This window comes from Procambarus clarkii, chromosome 41, assembly GCF_040958095.1.
Source record: "Procambarus clarkii isolate CNS0578487 chromosome 41, FALCON_Pclarkii_2.0, whole genome shotgun sequence".
Classification (NCBI taxonomy): Eukaryota; Metazoa; Arthropoda; class Malacostraca; order Decapoda; family Cambaridae; genus Procambarus; species Procambarus clarkii.
The window spans coordinates 18,066,574-18,091,942 of NC_091190.1; the positions used below are offsets into that span (position 1 = coordinate 18,066,574).

General features: G+C 40.9%; 2 protein-coding genes and 1 long non-coding RNA gene across 3 annotated transcripts in view; all 3 read right to left on the minus strand.

Moving 5' to 3' along the window:
- Positions 1–1,164: 1,164 nt before the first annotated feature.
- On the minus strand, positions 1,165–9,510 carry LOC123761086 (zinc finger protein 571). Its single transcript, XM_045747015.2, has 3 exons — positions 9,360–9,510; positions 4,384–4,958; positions 1,165–3,366 (listed from the first exon to the last, which is right to left on the minus strand). The coding sequence occupies exons 2-3, from the start codon at positions 4,916–4,918 to the stop codon at positions 1,250–1,252; spliced, it is 2,652 nt and encodes an 883-aa protein (XP_045602971.2). The 5' UTR covers positions 4,919–4,958; positions 9,360–9,510; the 3' UTR covers positions 1,165–1,249.
- Positions 9,511–15,073: 5,563 nt separating this feature from the next.
- Positions 15,074–18,079, minus strand: LOC138373290 (uncharacterized). Its single transcript, XR_011231114.1, has 2 exons — positions 15,349–18,079; positions 15,074–15,312 (listed from the first exon to the last, which is right to left on the minus strand). It is a non-coding gene; the product is annotated as an uncharacterized lncRNA (long non-coding RNA).
- A 399-nt stretch (positions 18,080–18,478) lies between these two features.
- Positions 18,479–25,369, minus strand: part of LOC123761264 (uncharacterized) — a 40,241-nt gene continuing 33,350 nt past the window's right edge. Inside the window, exons 3-5 of the mRNA XM_045747203.2 lie at positions 23,585–23,676; positions 22,149–22,422; positions 18,479–21,109 (exon numbers count right to left, since the gene is read on the minus strand). Of these exons, the coding sequence (XP_045603159.2) occupies positions 20,395–21,109; positions 22,149–22,422; positions 23,585–23,676 (1,081 nt within the window). The 3' untranslated portion in view covers positions 18,479–20,394. The remainder of the gene's footprint in view (positions 21,110–22,148; positions 22,423–23,584; positions 23,677–25,369) is intronic.

Genomic DNA, 25,369 nt, shown 5'->3' on the forward strand with positions numbered 1-25,369 from the left:
TAACTCAAATAATCCGGTAATGAGTAAAAAAACAGCCAGATTATTTTCCTGACAGTGCATCAGGATTTGTATTGATCTGAGTTCCATTAGAAAAGAACATCACTGTAAAGTGCCTGAAGGCTGTACAACTTTATTGTACAATGAGATGATAATGTGGTGTGGCAGTGACAGCTGCTCCACCATCCGTCTGCGTACCCCCCAGAGGTCATTACCCATGGTATTACTAAAACTGTGCTAAGATAAATAAATAAAAGCTGAATGTCAAGTCCAGATCAGTCTGCCACAATCTCTATTTTCATTCTAAACTGAATAAAACACATTTTAGACATTATTAGTGTTACATATTAGAGACCATTTTCACCGTACAGTATATCAGTGATTTCTTTGTTGCCTAAAATCATAAGACTAGTATGGGCTCTAGGTGCCCATGCTGTGTGGGTGCAGTAGTCACAGCTGAATGATCCCGGGTTCAATTCCCACGGCAGGACAGAAGAACGGGGTAATGTTGTCTTTCACCTGCTGCCTCTGCTCATCTAGCATTAAATAGGTGCCTGGGAGTTTGGAAACTTTTATGATTTGCATCCTGAGGAAGGTCAGTAGTTGGCCTGGGGGGGGGGGGGGCCTCAATAACCCTAAGAGGCTTTCTGTCCCAGATAATGGGAAACCAAAACAAATATTCAGCAGTTTGTGGGAATCGAGAACTCCTTCCTTTCCTTATAGGAAAACTTGTCTGAACCCAGATCACCAGTGAGATGATCCAATAATCTCAGGTATATGAATAACATGATTGAATTTCACAGAGTTTACTGTGCATGATTAAATTATTACCTTTAGTTCAAGAGGCATTTTATGTAACAAATTATCATTTAATTTAATATTCAAAAATAACAAAATATCACCTGAAAAGTAAAGAAAAAGATATACATTATATATATATATATAAATATGCATTTGACGATCACAAAACACTGATCATTTTTATGCGGAAAATCCACAGAGAAATGTGAAAGGAAGTGAACGTTTTGGCCTGTTAAAGCCTTTGTCAACACCAGACTTACATTTCTCTGTGGATTTTCCGCATATATATATATATATATATATTTATATATATATATATATATATATATATATATATATATATATATATATATATATATATATATTATATATTATATTATATATAAATTATATACAGTACAATTATATACACTGCACAGGATTTGAGTGTAGCATTATCTTCAAAAAATTATCACTGCCGGACCACCTGATACTCCACCCCATCAATTTCCACGTGTGTAGCATACTCAGGGATGGAATCTGCATGGATGTTTACCAATCCAGAAGAAGCAGTGAGTATCAGATCTTGATCACAACCTTCTATCACCTCGTATTGCTGCTCACCTTTTACCTGGTATTTGTCTTTATTCGATTCTCTGTTTTGTGGTGGTTCCATTTTAGTGTCTTTTGTAGATTCCAAGGAATCCTCTGGCAAGGAATGAGCATCATGCTCTTCTCTCATATGGTTGAGTACGGCAGATGAAGATGGTAAATCAACTCCACACAAATCACAGCGTCGGCCAGGAGCACGTGGGGCACGACGGTGCTTAACTATTCGCACAGTGGTACTGCCGTCTGGATGCTTCAGCTGTACTCGCTCACCATGTACACATTTCTCATGTTCCATCATATTATACTTTGAAGCAAATGCTTTGCCGCAACTTTGACACTTGAATGGTTTCTCTCCTGTATGAGTACGATAATGGAGGGTAAGCTTGGAAGGAAGGAAAAATTTACGTCCACAGAGTTTACAACCGTAGCGATGAAGTTTGTTAGGATCCGTATGATATCTACGGCGATGAAGATTTAGTGTATTGGCTGTTCGGGCAGTGTAATTACATTGATTGCATTTATACTTTTTTTCAAGTGTGTGGTTTGCATCAAAGTGTGCTAGCATTTTTGAACGATAAGCAAACTTCTTAGGACACAGAGGACACTTTACACATGCCTCTCTATGGACTACTTTAATATGATGTATTATTGAGTTCTTTTTAAAAGACTTCCCACAAAATTCACAAACACACTGGCCATGCTGGTATCTTACATGAGTTTTTAATTTAGACTCGCAGCCCAATGAAGCATCACATAATGAGCATTTATATGGAGCTTTACTTAAATGTTGGTTAAAAGCCTCTTCCCTAACATATTTTTTGTTACAATGCATGCATTCAACTTTGTAGGGGCGAATATTGTCACCATTGTGCTGAGTTTCGTGGTGCAACTTCAACTGATCGGGGTTCAAAAACTGATTGCCACATACTTCACATACCTGATCTGGTGCACCTTGGTGAATGGTTAGATGCTTCTTTAAATTACCCAGCAGGGAGAATCTCCGTCCACATGAACGGCATTCAAAAAGGCGATCGTGGAAACCCAAGTGGGAATAATATTTACGAGCTTCTGTAAACACTTTATCACAGTGACTACATTCATATATTCTCAATTGCATAGTGTGTACTTTTCTGTGTTCCTTTAGCTGTATGCGCAATTCAAATTCTTCATTGCATTTCAGACACTTGTACATTACTTTTCCATCCTCCTTTAATACTTTTTCCTGTCGATACTTTTCTTTTGCTTTATCTGAATACTTTTTTATTTGTTTTGATATCTTAAATTCATTTTCAGAGGCTAAATCGCTTATACCAATGGTGTGAACTTTATTTCCATCAAAATGATCTTCTTCATCGCCCGAGATAATGTTACATACACCTTCATCGGAGTCTTCTTTCCCCTCATCATATGCGTCACTACTGTCCCCATATTCCTGCACAACAGTATCAATTAAATTCTTGTATTCTACATCTTCTTCCTCTGAACCTTCTTTAACTTCTAATTCCTTAATCACTGGTGCTGCTTTTAGATCACCAGCATTACCCCAAAGTGTCTTTAAAGCTTTGCCTTCCACTAATTTTTCATCGTCACTACCTTTTTGGGCATTAATTTTCCAGTCTTCATCTTGATCATCATCATCAATCTCCAGATCAACATTTGCATCTTCCTCACTATCAAGATCATATTCAAAATCTGCATCTCGCTTTTTTCTCCTCTTCCTCCTACCTGAGACCTTGCCGTCTAGGTCTGAGAGTGAGGTGCGAGTTGGTTTTCGTCTACTGATCTTGTTATCTACCTCGCAAATAACTTTCTTTTTTCTTCCTCTCTTTTTCTTAATTAGATCTGTGCGTGAATTATCTAGAACATTATTTATAGGTGGTTTTCTGGTTGGATTGTGAACTACGTTTAGAACATCTCCCGCCTTGGTTGTTGTACTTGTCTGTGCCACCCTTCTTCCAGCTGATTCCAATACTGGGTCTGCAAACATGAAGAAAATGTATTACATCAAACTTGGAGGGGTAATTAAAAAGCTAACATAGCCTCTCCGTGAGAGATATGATGATAATATTTAAGATTATGTTGCAGTCATGCACATACAACCACTTTATCAAATCTGCACAAAATCCCTTCAAGAATATAATTTACTGATAAATAACACTGCTTCATATCAATATACTGTTCAGCACATATAATATATATAAATATATTTATATTTAGCCTATGTCAAACAATGCAGTGATCATACTCCTATTATATTGCACAGTAAATTTTTCCATAAATCTGCGTAAAAAGTTTTCTTTTATTCTCACTTATCATCATCACAGCTACTGTAGCCCTTTCAAACCTGAAAATACACCATGATATATTATTCATTAACAGGCCTACATACTCCTTACTCTTATTCACTTCTTCTCTTACAAATCTTATTCTGTTCTGCTCTTCATACAAAATTCCACTTAAGTATTTTGTTACATATTACATTAAATGCTTCATCCTTCTTTCTCCATTCTTTATTGCTCCTCTCCACAGCCTCTATGACATCCTACCCTTGTGTCATAGGGGCCCAGAAAGATGTGACTCCTAGATACATGGCACTGACATTACATACACAATTTCAAGCACTCTTCTTACCTTGCTACCTGGCTTTGCAGGGTATTACATTACCAACTATGCTGTGTTTGCTGCTTCTAATCACCAAAGTCATCACAACACCAGATCAGGTATAAGTAATTATCAAGGACCCTTTCATTAGTTTCCTGTTTCTCAGAAATTGACCATATTGAATATTTACTGCTAAAGGGGTCAAACAAACCTCGCACTTAGGTACATACTCTCTTCCATGTGTGCCATAACTCAGAGAAGTCTGGGAAAACCTTCCCCATGTTGTGAGCATTGTATTAAACAAAGATTTTTGATCATCCAATTCAAGAAGAGAATCTTAAATTACTAATTAACTCATGTGATCAGTACAAATCACAAGCTAAGTCAACTTACTTTCAGATTTTTTGATGCACGATAACTTTGGAGGCTTCACATCATTATGCTTCTGAAACTTGTTTGTCACCTGACTTTGTGCCGAGATCGAGACAGCATCATTACTGTCAGTATCATGGTTCACCTTATTGTAAGTTTTGGAGCAGACTGCAGAAGGATTTGTTCCTACACCAACATCAATCAAGATGGGAATGTAGCACTGAGTAGTTGCTGAGCCAGGCAATGGTAAAGCACAAAAAAATATAGGAACATTGGGAATTGAAGGTTGACTAGGAACGGCATGGAAAGATGCATCAGTTTGGCATGCAACTGAACACTTATCCGAGTTGATGAATAATATTTCTTCTTCGCTCTCTTCAGTTTTAACATATATTAAGCATTCACCTCCAGCGATACCTTCTTTTATTACTGGAAGCTCAAAGTTATCAATGTCAGTATCCTCAGACATTACTGGCAGCAGTTGTTGAACTACAGCATGTTTGTAGTTATGCCGAGAATTTACGGTAGCTGTAGACCTCGTTTGCTCAGCTTCCATATACTGTATCTTCAACCTCTAAAACTTGCATACATTCCACCTGTAAATAATAAATGAAAATATTTTTTTAATAAGGAACTTACTTTACTATTGAACCACATTCTAGAAATTTAGAATTTCTTATAAGCAAAGCTGTGATTAAAGAAAATGTACTAATAATGCAATAAAAATGCAACTATTAAACATGATTTTTTTATCTCAAGTCTTTACTCCCATGATACCTTTTCAAATTCACATATCAATTTCTCTGTCAATCTGACAATGAATAAAAAGAATTATAAATTTAGATATCGGAAATGTCTTCACATTTAGTCACAACTCTACACTGCTGCTTTTCACACAATATCCAAGTCAAATGCTTAATTTAATTACTGCTATGTAGTACTTTTTTTTAAACTTCTCTATATTCTGAACTTCACTAAAGACAGCTTTATCAACTTTTAATATTTAACTCATTGAATCTCAATCTTGAAATTATTCTTAAAATAATGTTACATAATACTTTACAGTACATACTCTTCAAAATTATGTTATCTACTTGCAGATTTCTTAATACATAGCCACACACTGTATACTTGATAAACAACATACAGGCATAGTATACTGTAAGTATAATTTGTCTTAGCAAAACATTAAATCACTGGTGTCCAATTAATGCAATAAAGTAACATAAAATCTGTTATCAGACTCAATCGATAAAAGTGATCAGAGAAAATGGTATCTTTGTATCTCTTCACATTCATAAACCTGCTTATACAATTCAACAATAGATGACATTATACTCTGTAAAATATAGATTCAATAATGAAGGATTCTTAGGCTGCCAAACCTTCTCATGTACATTATATGTCAAGTTCTTGGTTAAGGAAAACTTGGTCCACTATATTGAGCAAGGAAATATTTTATTAATGACCAGCTGAATTTATAAAAATCATGTGAAATCATAATTGAGTATGGCTCACCTCTGGTACAATTGTGTGTATGTATACGTATGTGTGTAATATCTATATATGGAGTCCCTGTACCTTAAACATACTTAGTGTGGCCAGATATTTATTTAACAATTTTGGAATGGAACTCTTTACTTAATCTTAAATAAAAGAAAAAGCTGCAATGTTTAGCTTACTATTCTTATGTAATTTGATTTATAATTTTTTTTTTAGATTTATAATACATTTAAATACATTTTTACAATTTACATACAGTAATACATTTTTTAAAATGTATTACTGCACATACACATTTTAAATGTATAATGTATTTGGAAAAAAATTATTACTATATAGTATGTATTACTATTATTATAATTCACCATGAGCTCAGCAGGCTTCCTGTCCCCCAAAATGGGAAACCAATAAAGTATATTTAAAATTATAATTTAAGAACATTAAAATTATACATAAAAATTATGACAAAACTTGTTTTCTAACTTTTAAAGGTTGTATAGATTGGGTCAAGTTAATTTGGGTTGGATTATGGGGGAGGGGAACACAATCAAATCTTCCACAGGCAATTAAGAATTCCGGTAGTAGAGTCGGGTTTGTTCTCGACTCACAATCGAGAATTATTGGTTTGAATCCCAGATGGGACAGAAATGGTTGCGCGCATTTCCTATCACATAATGCCTCTGTTCACATAGCAGTAAGTAGGTACCCAGGAGTTAGTCTGCTCGTTGAGGGGTTGCATTCTGGAGGATCAGTAATTCGACCTAGAGGGGGATGGGGACCTCGATATAAGCCTAACGTGTATATATATTCTCACACTCTGGCTGCCTGTCCCTCCCCCCCCCCCCCCTGACACAATGAAATGTAAGAAAGCACAAATTTTTTAATTGTAAAAACTGTATACAGCCTGTATATTGTTGGGTTGGGATGAACTTGTTTGGGTTAGGTTAAGTTAACTTGGTTTTTAAAATCTGCTGAACAGTTTGGATACGAACTGGCAGAGTCCCCTCATTTGGCAGGGTCCCCCCATTTGGCAGGGTCACCCCATCTGGCAAGGTCCCCCCATCTGGCAGGGTCCTGATAGTACAGTCGGGTTCGTTCTCGACGAACAATCAAGAATTTCAGGTTCAAATCTTAGGCCAGACATAAATGGTTGGGCACATTTCATTTCACCTAATGCACCTGTTCACCTAGCAGTAAGTAGGTACTGAGGATTTAGTCATCTTGTTGTGGGGTTGCATCCTGGGTGAGGTCAGTCATTCGACCTAGATGGGAAGGCTCTCGATAAAAGCCTAACGTGTATGAATACACTCTGGCTTCTTGTCCCCCGACACAATGAGTTATTATTCCATTCACCTTTTTATGAATTATTATTATTATTATTATTACTAATCTGTATCCGCAACAACGATACCCTAAGAGTCCTTTAGACCCTAAGTGGCTCAACCCTGTGAGAGTAAAGTAAGTAAGTAAGTAAATTTTATTCAGGAAAGGTCATACATAGTTGATTTACAAACATAATGTTGGATTTATAGATAGAGCTAGTACATACAATACCTAAAGCCACTAGTACACATAGCATTTTGGGCAAGGTGAGGTGGGGGGAAAAAACACTTAGACTAAAACTTAATAGTAATTGAGCTTAAAGTATAAATTGCGTCGAAAGAAATAAAAATAGAAGATAAAAAAGGGGGGGGGGGAACATTATAGAAAATAGCCAATATACAAGTTGGTCAACAAACAGCATGGTTTAAAAATAGTAAGACATGGGTTGACATTTAGGGGTAAGATAGGCAACATGGAGTTAATTAGATAGTACTTAGTTTTCATCTTTTTATTTTTTTTTTTGAGATATATACAAGAGTTATTACATTCTTGTACAGCCACTAGTATGCGTAGTGTTTCAGGCAGGTCCCTGGAATACGACCCCCACGAAGAATCGTTTTTACAACCAAGTACCCATTTTACTGTTGAGTTAAACAGAGGCTACAGTTAAGGATTTGCGCCCAGTAAATCCTCCCCGGCCAGGATACGAACCCATGACAAAGCGCTCGTGGATCGCCATGCGAGTGTCTTACCACTACACCACGGAGACTGGTAAAACTGGATCGTAAACTGGTTGAGAGGGGTACAGCCTTTGACATGATTGGGAAGGTCATTCCACATTCTGGGTCCCTTGATTTGTAGAGCATTTCTAGTTTGATTAAGTCGTACTCTTGGAATATCAAATAGGTATTTTTTTTTTTTGAGATATATACAAGAGTTGTTACATTCTTGTACACAATGAGTTATTATTCCATTCACCTTTTTTATGAATTATTATTATTATTATTTCATGAATTATTATTATTATTATTTCATGAATTATTATTATTATTACTAATCTGTATCCAGTATTTGTTTCTGGTGTGGTGCCCATGGGTTCTGTTACAACCTTCTACAAAGCTTTTAAGGTCAGGATTGACATTACAATTCAGAGTTTTAAATATATAGAGTACACATGAGAGGATGTGCAGTGACTTAATATCTAACATATTCAGAGATTTGAGTAAGGATACCGAGTGCTGTCTGGGGCCTGAGTTAAATATTGTTCTAATACAAGCTTTGTGTTGGGTAATTAGAGGACGTAAATGATTTTGGGTAGTAGAACCCCATGCACAAATACCATAGTTGAGATAAGGATAGATGAGAGAGTAATAGAGCGTCACCAGGGCAGGGCACGGTACATAATATCTGATCTTAGAAAGAGTGCCAAGAGTTTTAGAAACCTTTTTTGCTATATTTAGAATGTGTCCCTGGAAATTCAGCTTGTTATTGTTGAGGACACTAAGGAATTTACCATCAACTTTACTACTGACTTGTATGTTGTTTATTCTTAAATTAATTTTATTTGAGGATTTATTATCAAACAAAATATAGAAAGTTTTGTCAATGTTAAGGGTTTGTTAGCAGTTAGTCAAAGATGGACTTTATTTAGTTCAGTATTCACAGTGACATTTAGAGCAAGTGGGTCAGGACTGGAGAAAATGAAAGTTGTGTCATCAGCAAATAAGATTGGTTTGAGGTGTTGAGAGGCATTTGGAAGGTCATTAATGTAGATGAGAAAGAGGAGAGGGCCAAGTATGCTGCCCTGAGGAACACCAATGTTTATGGGTAGTGTAGGAGAAATGGAATTATTCACAGAAACATACTGGAGCCTGTCAGTAAGGTAAGACTGAAGGTATTGCAGGGAGTTTCCTCTGACTCCATAATGAAGTAATTTTAAGAAGAAGGTTTTGGTGGTTGACAGAGTCAAAAGCCTTACATAGGTCCACAAACAACCAACAGGGAACTTATTTTTATCAAGAGCTGTATGTATCAAGTTAATCAAGGAAGGATTAGGATTCCTTCAAGTTAATCAAGGAAGGATTCCTTCCCCTCAAGGTATCATACTAATAAGTGCATCGTTAGTGCTTTTATTGGGTCTGAAACCATATTGGCAAGAGACTTCTCCTTACTGGGGGAATGTGACACATTCAACGACGGCGGTGCCTTCACTCTCAGCATCAGTGATGCTGCCCAATAAGCTCTCCTTGCCGGCCAAAATACACCCTAAGACTCGCCCTAGACTCGCCACTACCACCACACCGATGTAAACAAACCCACACGCATCCCGACCTTCATATACTATGTTGCGGTCTTTGTTGATTTTGATTTATTTTTTTTATTTGTAGTTATTTATTTTAATTTGATTATAATTTTATATATGTATAAGAAGGTACAATGGATAGTAGAAGTACATATGTTGGCGAGTAAATGGTATATTATAATAATAATAATAATAATAATTTTTATATCTCAAAGGTACATACATAAAGAGATTTTACAAAGTTTGTTGGCTTTATAGATAGAGCTAGTACATACAATGCCTAAAGCCACTATTACGCAAAGCGTTTCGGGCAGGAAAAACACTAATGACTAAAGCTTAAAACTAATGGGTAAAAAGAATAATATTCTTCGCAAAACCACGAACGCGCATATTTTTCAACAAGTCCATTAATAAAAAAACACGTAAAAATGAGTATTAAAGAGGATGACGATAGCTTTAAAAAAAATCATCCCTTAAAAAAAAAGACGTTTCAAACTTCTTAACCATTAACAGAGACATTAACGGATTACCCTCGGGGTCCCTATAGCCGACGTCTGCTCTTGTGAGCCACTCACAATATCTGACTGTCTACCCAGGTACTTTTTTAATGAGTTATGGTGCTGCTGGCTTATGGGGGGTGGGCTGGGGGTAGGGGTGGGTTAAGGAGGATCCGAGGGACCTATTCCGGAGTCGGGAAATGTTAAAAAGGGTTTGTGTTTTCCGCTACGGGTACAGCTTATGGATGAGCTCGATGCAGTGCAAAGTGTATCGCATATCCGGGGTTGTCGTCCCTCATACAATCTTAGTCTAGGATGTTTGGGGTTGTCGTCCCCATACAAGCTTAGTCTAGGATGTCTGGGGTTGTCGTCCCCCATACAAGCTTAGTCTAGGATGCCTGGGGTTGTCGTCTCATACAAGCTTAGTCTAGGATGTCTGGGGTTGTCGTCTCTCATACAAGCTTAGTCTAGGATGTCTGGGGTTGTCATCCCTCATACAAGCTTAGTCTAGGATGTCTGGGGTTGTCATCCCTCATACAAGCTTAGTCTAGGATGTCTGGGGTTGTCATCCCTCATACAAGCATAGTCTAGGATGTCTGGGGTTGTCATCCCTCGTACAAGCTTAGTCTAGGATGTCTGGGGTTGTCATCCCTCATACAAGCTTAGTCTAGGATGTCTGGGGTTGTCATCCCTCATACAAGCTTAGTCTAGGATGTCTGGGGTTGTCATCCCTCATACAAGCTTAGTCTAGGATGCCTGCTGTTGCGGCTTGTCGAAGGTCCCCCCATTTGCCTTGCTGATCTTTTCCAGCTGTACTTTAAAGATTAACAGAGTTTTGGCAGTAACGGCTTCGGCGGGTAGGCGGTTCCATGGGTTAGCGAATTTTCCCACAGGATTATTATGTGTAAAATCTTATGTATAAATTCGGCCGTGGGAGACAGCACAAAACATCCACCAGTGATACATTGTAATTGCCAGAATTAGGCTGGAATATTGTTACAATTTTGGGTATGTAATGAATCTCAATGTACACTCAATACTCCATTTCTAAAGTCTGAGAAAGGTTAGGACACAATTCAAAACTTTATTAGTGAAAGCCTAATCATCAATTATTTTTTTTAAACCATATACCACGTGATAATTATAGGGAGCTTTGTAACTCTTTCATTCATTCGCGGGCATTAGAAGATATACTTTGCTCAAAATATTCTAGTGCGGGGCAGTTTCTGCCCGAAACGCTGCGCGTACTAGTGGCTTTACAAGAATGTAATTACTATGCTATGTATCCTCACAATCCCAATGTACCTTCTTGTATATATATATAAATAAATAAATAGATAAATAAATAAGTAGCTAAAGTAAACTCACATGCCACGTACGAATAAGCAAGCTAGTATGGGGATATATAATTAAGTAATCTGATATTGAATAAGGTTTCAATAGCAGCATACTGAGACGTATCTTTGCTTCTTAAGAAAAGGGTCTAACCATTAGGTGAAAGAACGCTTTCCCGACCATTAATATTAGTCCATTATTAACTTGAAGAAAAGGACTATAGTTATAAGAGCCAGTAGTATCTAAGAACTGCCTTCACTCAGACCGTGAACGTAACAGTAGTACATGGGACCTTCAGATCATAACATGAGTCTACCATTGAAGCAAACCGTTTTCTCTTTATCTCTGCACGTAAGCTCTGTAACCGTTTTCTCTTTATATCTGCTCTGGACCTCTGTAACCAATCTTTCTATAATTAATTCATTGAGTCGGGGGGACAGGAAGCCAGAGTGTATTTATACACGTTTTGGCTTTTATCGAGGCAAAATTTTATGGTAATAGATCATTTTGAATAAAATATTTACACATTTCTTGAATCTTGTTATAGAATCCGTCTCCAAATTCACGTATCTTTTCTCACTCCATCACCTAGTGACGGAGGGTGTGCGAATAATTTCGTTGATACAGTTTACATTTGGTCAGGTCTATATCAGCAGGTATTGTAGACGCCTATAGAGATACTCATAGCAGAATCTAAGCCGTGCAGTAGTACCTGCTTGATGGGGTTCTGGGAGTTCTACTCCCCCTTCTATTCCCTTGATGGGGTTCTGGGAGTTCTACTCCCTTGATGGGGTTCTGGGAGTTCTACTCCCTTGATGGGGTTCTGGGAGTTCTACTTCTACTCCTCACTGACTTGTGAGATATATAGGAGTCTACTGATTTTATTGGATGATCCATTGATGGGGTGGCTCATTAATTGGATGATCCATTGATGAGGTGGCTCGTCAATTGGATGATCCATTGATGGGGTGGCTCATTAATTGGATGATCCATTGATGGGGTGGCTCGTCAATTGGATGATCCATTGATGGGGTGGATCATCAATTGGATGATCCATTGATTCATGTATCTTGAGTTTGCATCAATGCAGATGATGAGTCACAATAAAGTGTATGAAATATGTTGACCAGACCACACACTAGAAAGTGAAGGGACGACGACGTTTCGGTCCGTCCTGGACCATTCTCAAGTCGATGGTCCATCGACTTGAGAATGGTCCAGGGGTGACCGAAATGTCGTCGTCCCTTCACTTTCTAGTGTGTGGTTTACATCAATATTGGCTCGTTTCTTTCGCCATTGTTTGTTCTCTAAATATTCCATCTCGTTTTCTATTCGTGGGTCCTCAAGTTAGGTTAGGTTAGATTAGGGTTCAAGCCATTTAGTACATAGGAGATGTATATGTTTATCTCTCTGAATGTTTGGTAATATGTTTATTGTTTGTGATGTGTGTATATGTATGTATTAACACGATGTACTGAACGGGGTGAGAATAGCTTGAGCTACCTCATCCCTTTGTGTGTATTTTACCTCAATAAACTTATTTCAATTTCAATTTTCAATTTAGTACATCATTTTTGTGACGTGATAATTCGAAAGGACGGGCTGAATTATCGCCGCGATTATATATTTTTTCACGATGAAAAAAAAAAATCAAAATTTTCACCGTGATTCAGATAAATTTACAGCTTATAAAAATAGCCGAATTTGGACATCATAACTGGTGGCAGCGAATGTTTCTACCATATTTTTTTCCAAGAGACACATTTTCGTTATTAATAATAATTTGACTGGAATGCGGGCAGCAGTGTGTGTGTAAATATCATAGTCTCGCCTTAAACATTGAGTCCGGTCACCATGATGTCCTATAAAAAGAAAATGTTCCTCCTGCCCTACCTCATAATAATTAATAATTCATTGTGTCAGGGGACAGGATGCCAGAGTGTATTCATACACGTTAGGCTTATATCGAGGTCCCCCCCCCCCTTCCCCAACCTAAGGTCGAATTACTGACTCAGCCTAGGATGCAACTCCACAATAAGCTAACTCTTCAGTACCTACTTACTGCTAGGTGAAAGGAAATGTGCCCAATTTCATTTCCGTCCCGCCTGGGATTCGAACCTGGGGCCAGATTCACGAAAGCACTTACGCAAGCAGTTACGAACGTGTACATCTTTCCTCAATCTTTGACGGTTTTGGTTACATTTATTAAACAGTTTACAAGCATGAAAACTTGCCAATCAACTGTTGTTATTGTTATAAACAGCCTCCTGGTGCTTCAGAGCTCATTAACTGTTTAATAATTGTAAACAAAGCCGCCGTAGATTGAGGAAAGATGTACAGATTCGTAAGTGCTTGCGTAAGTGCTTTCGTGAATCTGGCCCCTGGAATTCTCGATTGTACGTTGAGAGCGATATCGAACCCGGTTCTACTACCGGGACCTCTAAATCATATATATATCCCTGTCTGTTCCAGGATAGCTGCCAGGACTGATGCCAGGTATCAATCTCCGTCCAATTAATATCTGCACAGTTGCCGGGGTTAGAGTTGCCGTGGGCGGCCGCCAGAACACAATCTCCCGCCGTCTATCTTACTGTCAGTTCTCTGAAACCCGTCATTAGCCCCCTGCTGGGCTATAATGGAATTACTCCACCCCGGCTTCCGATCCTCGAGTTATGACTTTCCACGTTGCAGGTTTTTCTCAAACCTGTTTTCATGTGGCATTTTTTGAAGACTATTTGATGTAGCTGAGTGCTCATTATTTCTTAATTTTAATACATAGTGCATTATTAATGCCCTAAAATGTGGTTAGGAGTATGAGAATTGTAGGTCTTGGGATTGACAAGACAGGTGCATTCGGACAATGAAATATTTTCATTGCTGGCCATATAAGATGTCTTCTGTATCAAGGCATACATTAATAAGTACCTAATTATGTATACGCATCTTTTTTTTTTTTAATTTTTTCGAGAAAGTCTAAATCGAATCCATTCCAATTTGCACTTAATCTTATCTCATTCTCAGTTGTAAGACGAATTAGAATGCCTGCTGAGAATTACTTGTCATGTTTTTTTATTGTATGTGTGTGTGTGTTTTTTTTAAGATCTGTTTAATGCGTGAAATAGCTGTTCATATCTGTGATTTTTCGTTTCTGTGAGGGTTTTATCTATATAAAAATGTGTCTGTTCGTCTCTTTGTTTGCAGTTGTAGGCCAAACGCTTGGGGCTAGTCTCATCAAACTTTGCAGGTTAATTGATGTTTATCAGGGGAATGGTCATAGGCGGGTCGAGGTTGAGCCTTATGGCTCCTCTTTGCATGAAATGATCACTTACACACATTTCGATTTGGCTAAATAGCAAAACACCATCCTCATCACTATGAGTCATGTGGTATATTGCTTTCTACTGTAAATGTTTAGTGAAAATGGTTTCAGGAATGAAGGGAATGGTGATGAAGGGTATGGAAGGTGGTGAAGGGTAGGGAGGGTGGTGAAGGGTAGGGAAGGTGGTGAAGGGTAGGGAAGGTGGTGAAGGGTAGGGAAGGTGGTGAAGGGTAGGGAAGGTGGTGAAGGGTAGGGAAGGTGGTGAAGGGTAGGGAAGGTGGTGAAGGGTAGGGAAGGTGGTGAAGGGTAGGGAAGGTGGTGAAGGGTAGGGAAGGTGGTGAAGGGTAGGGAAGGTGGTGAAGGGTAGGGAAGGTGGTGCAGCGTAGGGTCGTGAATAATACAGATGGCAACAGTGAGAAAAAAAACACAAGATATGTAATGATTATTTTATTTTGTTTATAGTAGAATATTTGAGGGGCGATGAGTTCCCTTGTGTACACCAGGGACCCCTTCCCACACACACACGTGTACACCAGGGACCCCTTCCCACACACACACGTGTACACCAGGGACCCCTTCCCACACACACACGTGTACACCAGGGACCCCTTCCCACACCCACAAGACTACACCGTTACATTGCACCGTCCCAGCTACCTCGTGTACATCACCTGGTGAGTGTACATCACCTGGTGAGTGTACATCACCTGGTGAGTGTACATCACCTGGTGAGTGTACAACTTGCTGAAGGTTCTACCTAGTATGACTTAGTTCCGCGTCACGCGCCAGACAGATGGTAAGGAGCAGGAGGCTCGGGCCTCGCGGAGGGAGGCAAGTACAGGGGGCAAGCGCCAGGCCATTACGACTGGGAAGGGGGTCAGGATAATGATTTGGGATGGGACGGGGGGAAAGAAATGTTAAGCCAACCACTTGGACGGTCAGGGATTGAACGCCGACCTGCATGAAACGAGACCGTCGCTCTACCGTCCAGCCCAAGTGGTTGGGCTTCGCAGAGCCCACATCTGGGGATGTCTCCGTCAGGGTGTCTGTATCTGACTGCTATTATGGGAGACCGAAGGTCTTTTAGGCTTCTTGAGTATCCCCAAAGCTTGCATCCCAAGATGCAAGCCATAATAGTCGACTAATTCCCAGGTGCCTATTGACTGCAAGGTGAACAGATGCATCAGGTGCGGAGAAACGTCCCCCTTCCCCCTCCCCAAACGCCTCGCCCTGCTCCCATATCGGCTGGTGGAACAGAACCTAAATTATAATTCGACTATTTACACGAGATTTATTCTATATGTTATACAGTGAGAATATATATATTATAAAGTTTTTTGGGGGTATACATCTAACTTCTGAATAACACTTAAGGTGTAATTACAGTGCTGGATTGTACAAGAGTGTGTTCTAAACACGTAGTAACACTGTACACGGTGCGACCCGTCCTCTCTCAACTAGCACAATGTATGTTGTACCTTACGGTCCCCCCCCCCCCTCACCCACTGTACGCATTACAAGGTGCTACGTCAAGTAGCAAGGTACTGCGTCAAGTAGCAAGGTACTACGTCAAGTAGCAAGGTACTACGTCAAGTAGCTAGGTACTACGTCAAGTAGCAAGGTGCTACGTCAAGTAGCAAGGTACTACGTCAAGTAGCAAGGTACTACGTCAAGTAGCTAGGTACTACGTCAAGTAGCAAGGTGCTACGTCAAGTAGCAAGGTGCTACGTCAAGTAGCAAGGTACTACGTCAAGTTACAAGATGCTACGTCAAGTAGCAAGGTACTACGTCAAGTAGCAAGGTGCTACGTCAAGTAGCAAGGTGCTACGTCAAGTAGCAAGGGTACTACGTCAAGTTGCAAGGTACTACGTCAAGTAGCAAGGTGCTACGTCAAGTAGCAAGGGACTACTTCAAGTAGCAAGGGACTACTTCAAGTAGCAAGGGACTACGTCAAGTAGCAAGGTACTACGTCAAGTAGCAAGGGACTACTTCAAGTAGCAAGGGACTACGTCAAGTAGCAAGGTACTACGTAAAGTAGCAAGGTACTACGTCAAGTAGCAAGGTACTACGTCAAGTAGCAAGGTACTGCGTCAAGTAGCAAGGGACTACTTCAAGTAGCAAGGTACTACGTCAAGTAGCAAGGGACTACGTCAAGTAGCAAGGTACTACGTCAAGTAGCAAGGTACTACGTCAAGTAGCAAGGGACTACTTCAAGTAGCAAGGGACTACGTCAAGTAGCAAGGTACTACGTCAAGTAGCAAGGTACTACGTCAAGTAGCAAGGGACTACTTCAAGTAGCAAGGTACTACGTCAAGTAGCAAGGTACTACGTCAAGTAGCAAGGGACTACTTCAAGTAGCAAGGTACTACGTCAAGTAGCAAGGTACTGCGTCAAGTAGCAAGGTACTACGTCAAGTAGCAAGGTACTACGTCAAGTAGCAAGGTACTACGTCAAGTAGCAAGGGACTACTTCAAGTAGCAAGGTACTACGTCAAGTAGCAAGGTACTGCGTCAAGTAGCAAGGTACTACGTCAAGAAGCGAACTCACAGATATCCACGTTGTCTCTGCCTCTGCAGGCTGGTTAGGTTAGGGGGGTGGCTTGGGTTTGCACGTCTCTGGTTCGGTTAGCACTTTGTATTTTGTACGTTGTGGCAGGTCAAGAGAACGGGCTGGCGTAACAGAGGTCGACTGCCATCTCTGACGGCATCAACCTCCCGTAACAACTCTGTGTGCAACATAGCCTTCAAGAACGGTTTCTTTTGCAACTCTGTGTGCAACATGGCCTTCAAGAACGGTTTCTTTTGCAACTCTGTGTGCAACATGGCCTTCAAGAACGGTTTCTGTTGCAACTCTGTGTGCAACATGGCCTTCAAGAACGGCTTTTTTGCAACTCTGTGCAACATAGCCTTCAAGAACGGCTTCTTTTGCAACTCTGTGTGCAACATGGCCTTCAAGAACGGCTTCTATTGCAACTCTGTGCAACATGGCCTTCAAGAACGGCTTCTATTTACTACCGTTCGAGCAACTTGCACCTTAACACGAGCTCCAGAAGCGAATACAACAATACAACGCCTAAATACACTATTGACTACAGCAAATTATTAAAAAAAAAAAAAATACACTAACACGAAACACATGATAACAAGAACTTAACAACTATATTTGGTTATTAGCCATTGATGCCTAATTGGTTTGCACTTATGAGGATGCGCTAACTATATACTTATGAGGATGCGCTAACTATATACTTATGAGGATGCGCTAACTATATACTTATGAGGATGCGCTAACTATATACTTATGAGGATGCGCTAACTATACTATAAATACAAAACAAATCGGAGAAAAGAAGCAAGACAAATGATGTTAACTAAATGTTAACAAGTTAACAAGAAAATATTATTACTATTACGAGGCTTTAGCTGAGATTTAAGCTGAGTTCACGCACTTGGGGAGGACGACGACTGGTGGAAAAAAAAAAAAAAAAAAAAAAATATATATATATATATATATATATATATATATATATATATATATATATATATATATATATATATATATATATATATATATATATATATATATATATATATATATATATATGCAATTGACGATCACAAAACACTGATCATTTTATGCGGAAAATCCACAGAGAAATATGAAATGAGGTGAACGTTTCGGCTTGTTAAAGCCTTTGGTCAGTCTGGTGTTGACAAAGGCTTTAACAAGCCGAAACGTTCACCTCATTTCATATTTCTCTGTGGATTTTCCGCACATATATATATATATATATATATATATATATATATATATATATATATATTGTGTTAATATTATTGTCGGCTAAAAGTTGCATCGTGAAAAATGTGAGGATACTCTTTTTAGTTTCCTTTTTTTCCATTTTCCGTTAGACGGAGGTGGTGGACACAGATACGCTGTGTCCACCTCTGTCAATCACCCAAAGTTACCTTACTACACATTTAGCTATTGATAAAATTGTGGTTTCAGAAAGTAACTTTTGTGCATCCCGTTTCGAAACCAATTTTTTGTTTTAATGTTGCAACCGAGATAGTTCCAGTTTCGCGTAAATAAAGCTTATTGGAGTTGCATCTCACGTGTGTTATCCACTGTTGAGGCTTCCATGCCAAGTATAAGATAACAACTTCCATATAAGATAACAGGTCGAGGTTGTTATCTGCTATCGCTGGCAAAATGAGAATGCGTTAAAGATTGTCACTATAACTTGACCCCGTCAAGGCCCTGCTAATCATGTTCATAGATAATAATTTAAAACAAAAATGTGGATAATCACGGAACTTTTTTCAACACTCTGGCTCCTGAATCCAAATATAACATTTTTTTGGTTGATAATCAATACTTTAAATGTATCAATATGCCTAAAATGATGGAACTATGTGCAGTGATAATTGAAATCATAAATATGACAATTGCATTTTGTTTTTAATTAATATTAAATTATTGTACAGTAAAAAAAAATCTGGTGCTGGATGTCGCATTTTCTGCCACGGTTAATCTATATATTCCTATAGTTTATCCTATAAAGTACTGTGTTATACCACGTTTTCTACTGTTTATTCTATAGTCGGAGTCAGTAGAGCGTGACTGCTTCAAACACACAGTGTTTTGATCTGTTACATATATTTTCTTATTTGTTTACAAAACGCGTGTATCTGCAAATTCGTTTTTCTTGAAATTGTAGAATATTTCAGTAATGCCCCAATAGGAAAAGTTGCGCCACCATTTCTAGACGATACGTACCAATTGCTCATTATGTATTTCTCTTCGTGATATTCTAAAATAATTATAATTTATAGTTAGTATTTAAAACTATAAATATTCGAGATCAACTAGAGGCTATTTAAAGCTTATTATGTTACTATTTATAATTACAAACTTAACCAATAGTTGCTTATATAACTGTAGTCTAGTGGATTCAATTTTCAATTTCTTTCTTTATTATGCACCCCATACCCATCCCGTGGGCGGTGGTGTAAAGGATTACAGAGGCACATAATCGGTTCAGGAACGGAGCTGGTGGACCTTTCACAGCACCGACATAGTGACATAACAGTTTCTTACCTCAATATCAGTCTCTTATTTCTGTTTTTCTTATTTCCGGCAGGTAAGTTGCCCACCAGACGGCCTGGATCTCCCTCACTCGCTGCTATCGTAAGTATTCCTGATATCTATTATTCGGGGGAAAATCATACCTAATCGTCTTGGTCGGATTGGAAAATGTCATTATTTACAGATAACTGTAAATGCGTTCTGAAATATATCTCGTGACCTATTGTAAATGCTGCCTTGTTTTTTTATTTTGTATTTTTTGTTATAAAAAAGTGAAGATGAGATATTAAAAGAAACAGCTCGAGGTGGTACCGGTGATGACGCTAAAACAGGTGAAACAAACGTTCATTTTAACAGGTAAAACCCAGTGATTTAAAACTAGTATAGGTGTCAGTCTAAATGTTCCTCGCTATATATATATATATATATATATATATATATATATATATATATATATATATATATATATATATATATATATATATATATATATATAATATACAGTATAACCAACAAGTGATTCTGATCTAAACAACTGAACATTGAAGACAACGTAAGGGAATGCATAAATAGATTCTCAGCGGCAATGATGCGGAGGTAGTTGATTGCTTGCCGTCATGAGGGGTGGCGCGGGCTTGAGGCGCGGGCTCACTGCTGACGGAGGCTCACGCTTCCTTCTTCAGCAGCGAGTCGATGTTGTACTCTGGTCGCTTGACGGTGAGGGCCTCGTCGTTGAGAGACGGGGACTCCGGCGGCGTGTGGGTGGACGGGATGGGGTCAGGCGACGGGGTGGATGATCTGCCACACAGCTGGGCAGCCTCCATGTGCGCTTGAGCGTTGATCTGCGCGGCGCGGGCCTCCAGAGTGCGCATCTCCAGCGCTCGCCGATATTCCTCCAGAGCGCGCATGTCTAGGGTGCCGCGGTAGTGCTCGAGAGCCCGCAGCGTGGCCAGACCCTTGACATCCACAGTTCGAAGCGCCTCGGTGGAGCGGGGTTCCACCCCCTTCATTCCCAAGTTTCTACCTGCGCTGCTCCCTTCTTCCTTCGCTCTCTCTTCTTTATGATTCGCTTCTTCTGCGTTTCCATCTTCATCCTCCTTTTCAGAGCTTGGTGGAGAGGGTTTAGTCTCCCGCTGTGGAGGTATCCCATCCTCTTCCGGAGGGTCGCGAAGGTCACCGCTTAAGGACTCGTCTTCTTGAGGGACGTCTTGGGCCGTCTCCGGCTTGTAGTGGGCGTGGTCGTGGGCGGACTCGCTGGTGCTGTAGGTGGAATCGAGGGCGGCGGTCTCTGCCTTGTGGTGGGCGGATAGTTGGGCGAGCAGGGCGTGGAAGGAAGGCGGATAGAGGAGCGGGGTGCTGAGAGGGTTGATCAGCGGGTATCTGTAGATAGAGAACTGGTTAGAGCAACAGGATAGAGCATACGCCACACACACACAACACCACTCGTAACAGCTGGCACTCGCAACAGTTCTAACAGTAGTAACAGCTAACAGTAGTAACAGCTGGCGCTCGCAACAGTTCTAACAGTAGTAACAGCTGGCGCTCGCAACAGTTCTAACAGAGCCGTTTTTAAGTGGCTCTTCGTTCATCCCATTGGCATTGAATAGAGAGGAAGAATATAGAAACCAAACGCATAAGAGGATGCGCAGGTTTACGCTACATTATGTGGTAGACCACATAAGATATAAGAGTCAACCTCCCGGGCAGACTGCGCCTACAAATTGTAAACTCGTAAACCATGAATTTGGAAAAATGTATCACGAGAAGACAGATCATCGTCACTGGAGAAGAACATATAGGATTTAGCTTTTATAGGATTTAGGATTTAGGGGGGGATTATAGAGTTCGGTTTAGATATTTAGCTGTCACTAAGGCGTTCGTGACTAGTTTGTCTATACTTGAACTTGTGACTTTCAAAGCCTGCAGCCTCTCATCCAACTTTGCAGGGTGACTGGTTTTTGGTCGGGGATGGGCATAGGCGGGTCTGGGTCGTTTTCCCCATTCCCCCCTCCTTCCCTCCCTAGGATGAAATGGCAAATCATATTAATTTCCAGTCACCCTAATCGAAAGACTCCATAATCATTCCGTTCGTCCCTGTAATCTTAAAGTGGTGATGGGTAAGGAAGGTGGTGAAGGGCAGGGAAGGTGGTGAAAGGCAGGGAAGGTGGTGAAGAAGAGGGAAGGTGTATATTTAAGATGATTACAATATATAGGGTATAGTGTATAAGAAAGATTGCCGTAATAAAGATGGTTATATATACAGTGATAAAGATAGTGTATAGTGAAGATGTGACGTCCGTGACCCTGCACAACCCCAGGTTACCCTCCCTCCCTCCCCTTTTCTAGTTCAGTTATAAATGAAGTACTGTTTACCGAAGCTTTCCAGCCATCGTGCGCCTGACGGAGCGTCGTGACCTACCTGTAGGTAGCGCGCGGGTCCCTCACCAGCGGCAGCAGAGGCGGGAACACCGATTGTGCAGCAGACGACGACGACGAGGAGGACGACGTGGAGGCCGAGAGCGAGAGTGTAGCGGACGAGGAAGCGTGAGAGTAGAACAGGGAAGGGAATCGAGCCTGGTCTTGGGGCTTGGAGAGCGGCGGCGGTCGCTGGTAGCCCGGGTAGCCAGCCAGTTTGCTGGCCAGGGAGGAGTAAGGCGAGGCGGACGTCACGCCCCCGCTGGACCCACTCAAGCCTGTGGTTGACAGATGGTGGGTTATAGGTTGTTGTGGTTGGTATACTGCCGCCTCCTGCCACTCACGTCCCCTCCTAGCGGAATACTATCCTGCCACAGTCAGGCTATTACTTGGCAGGAATGAAGTGCGAGAGGACGCAGGTTCGAATCCTCGTCACGGCCCTTGTGGATTTGTTCATTTGATGCATCACGTTAGTGTGATCTCTGTGTATGAAGTGCGAGGCTCAGTGTCCTGAATGCACGTACCATTTAAAGCCATATATATATATATATATATATATATATATATATATATATATATATATATATATATATATATATATATATATATATATATATATTTATATGAAGTCCATGTAACTATTGTAACATAACAAATATATATATTAAAAATCCTAGCTAAAGACGTGTTTAAAAGGTCAGATAGAACTTAAAATAAATAAATGTCATTTAGAACTTTTATCGCAGTCAGTTGTAACCTAACTTGTCAGAACCATTTTTAAGGCAAAATGACTTCAACTGCCCGATAAGTCCACAATCAACTCTACAACTACGTTATTGTGAAAGATACTCTGTATAGGACAAAGCCATTTTCAGGAGAAAGCACTAATCCATTCCTGCTATGTAGCACTTGGAAGAGGTATGATAATAAGGATTTAGGAGAGGGGGGGGAGGGAGGATGGGGCAGGAATGGAGCCCAACCACTTGCATGGACGGTCGGGGATCGAACGCCGACCTGCAAGAAGCGAGACCGTCGCTCCAGTGCCCCAAGATCTGACTCAGTTACGTGGAGTATGCACTTGTGTATTTAAATTTTTTCAATGGTAAAATTGAGACAAAAGACAGGGACTTGGGGCGCCAGAGACTAGGTACTGGGACCAGTGACTGGGACTAGGGACTGGGACTAGGGACTGGGACTAGGACTAGGGACTGGGACCAGTGACTGGGACTAGGGACTAGGACTAGGTACTGGGACCAGTGACTGGGACTAGGGACTGGGACTAGGGACTGGGGCTAGGGACTGGGACTAGGGACTAGGACTAGGGACTGGGACCAGTGACTGGGACTAGGGACTGGGGCTAGGGACTGGGACTAGGTACTGGGACCAGTGACTGGGACTAGGGACTGGGACTGGGGCTAGGGACTGGGGCTAGGGACTGACCTTTCTCCTGCTTTCTCCACTTGGCTCGTCGGTTCTGGAACCACACCTGGATCCTCGCCTCCGTCAGTCCAATCTTCATGGCCAGCTCCTCCCTGCAACACATCCCTCATACATCAGCATACAACATATAGCTCCTCAACATAACCTTCCTTAATCAGTATACATGCCCTCATGGGTACAGTAGTCTACGTTCTTGCCTCACAATCGATGAACCCGCGTTCGATACCCAGGCGTTTGCATCCTGGGGAAGGTCAGTATAGGTCGGCCAAAGAGGACCTCGATAAAGACTATGCGCAGGCATCCTGTCCCCGACAACAGGAAATGCCACTCACACGAGAGGGAATACAAGAAGGCCTATTGACCCCATGCTAGGCAGCTTCTATACATATACAGTAGACATATGATACATACACTTGACACACACACCCATACATGACATCCAAGGCAATTGCTGAGTGATCAGCGATATTGCTTCATATTGCTGAACAGCTTAACACAAGCAAAGTATAAATATTTAAATCACAGGTTTTTAATCCTTTTTTATCATCCATAACTTTACGTCTATGAAAGAAGACTCTTAACTCCCGGCAGACTCTGCCTTCCGTAGGAATGGTCTTACTGCTAACTGGCTTCACTCTTACACAAACTTACCAAACCTGTGATTGTGAGAATCCAACAATCCCACATCTGTCATGTTACAGTGTTGTATTTCTCATTTCGCTGATGTGATTTAACGAACTTCATCCACTTCATCCATTTTTCATCCACTTCAACTTCATCCATTTCTTCGTCGTCAGAAACCTGTTCCTAACATAACTGTGTAAACTTTTCTCTTTCTTTCACGTCATCAATTTTAATGTCCAACTGCTCCCCCACCCCCCCTTGCCCAACCACTTGGGCTGGACGGTAGAGCGACGGTCTCGCTTTATGCAGGTTGGCGTTCAATCCCCCGACCGTCCAAGTGGTTGGGCACCATTCCTCCCCTTCCCCCCCCCCGTCCCATCCCAAATCCTTATCCCGACCCCTTCCCAGTGCTATATAGTCGTATTGGCTTTGCGCTTTTACGTAATAATTCACTCCCTCACCCTCTCTCACAAAGAAAATCTTGCTAATTGCGTCGTTCAAGAAAGCAGTGCGCAGTTTGCGTGGAGAGGCGACAATTCACGAAGCTAATATGTCCGACTCACCACGCCGTCACGCCCCAGCTGGTGCAATGAATCACAGCTGTGATTTGCACTTCACACGCCCACTTGTTGTCCTGGGGCTGGCGAGGACACGTGTTGTCAAGAGGGCGGGGAGTGGGTGTTCCTTGGGGTGGGCGGGGGAAGGGGTCCATTGTAATGGAGGGGCGCTCTGATGGGCGTTAGTGTTGATGGGTGGGGGGGAGGACCAGAAGAGATAAAGCACTTGGTGATAAGAAAGAAGAGTTTGTTGACTATTTGCTCTTGTTCCGTAACGAGATCATTGCCACTAGAGGAAAGGGAACGGGGCCACAAAGGTGTCGCAAAAAGAGAGCGCCAGTAGATGTATTTCCGAAGGTCCAGGAGGAAGAATGTACGAAGACCCGTGTTTGGCAGGGGACGGGGCGGCTAGGATGCCTCCACCTCTGCAGGCATCCCAGCAGAGGTGGAGGACGAGTGCTCTGCTGTAGGAGAGGAGATGAGATTCTGGGGAGGTAGAAGGCAGACTTCCAGGAGCTGATCTCTACTTCACGTCAGCCTCATGTCAGAGGTTTGAAGGCCGCATGCAGGAAAGCGGAGTGCATGCAGGAGAGGGAGGCGCCAG

Excerpts from the sequence above, each read along its gene's own strand:
- LOC123761086 (XM_045747015.2), bottom strand. The coding sequence starts at position 4,918 with ATGGAAGCTGAGCAAACGAGGTCTACAGCTACCGTAAATTCTCGGCAT. Across the intron at positions 3,367-4,383 it reads GTGCATCAAAAAATCTGAAA|ACCCAGTATTGGAATCAGCT; the intron begins GTAAGTTGACTT and ends TCATGTTTGCAG.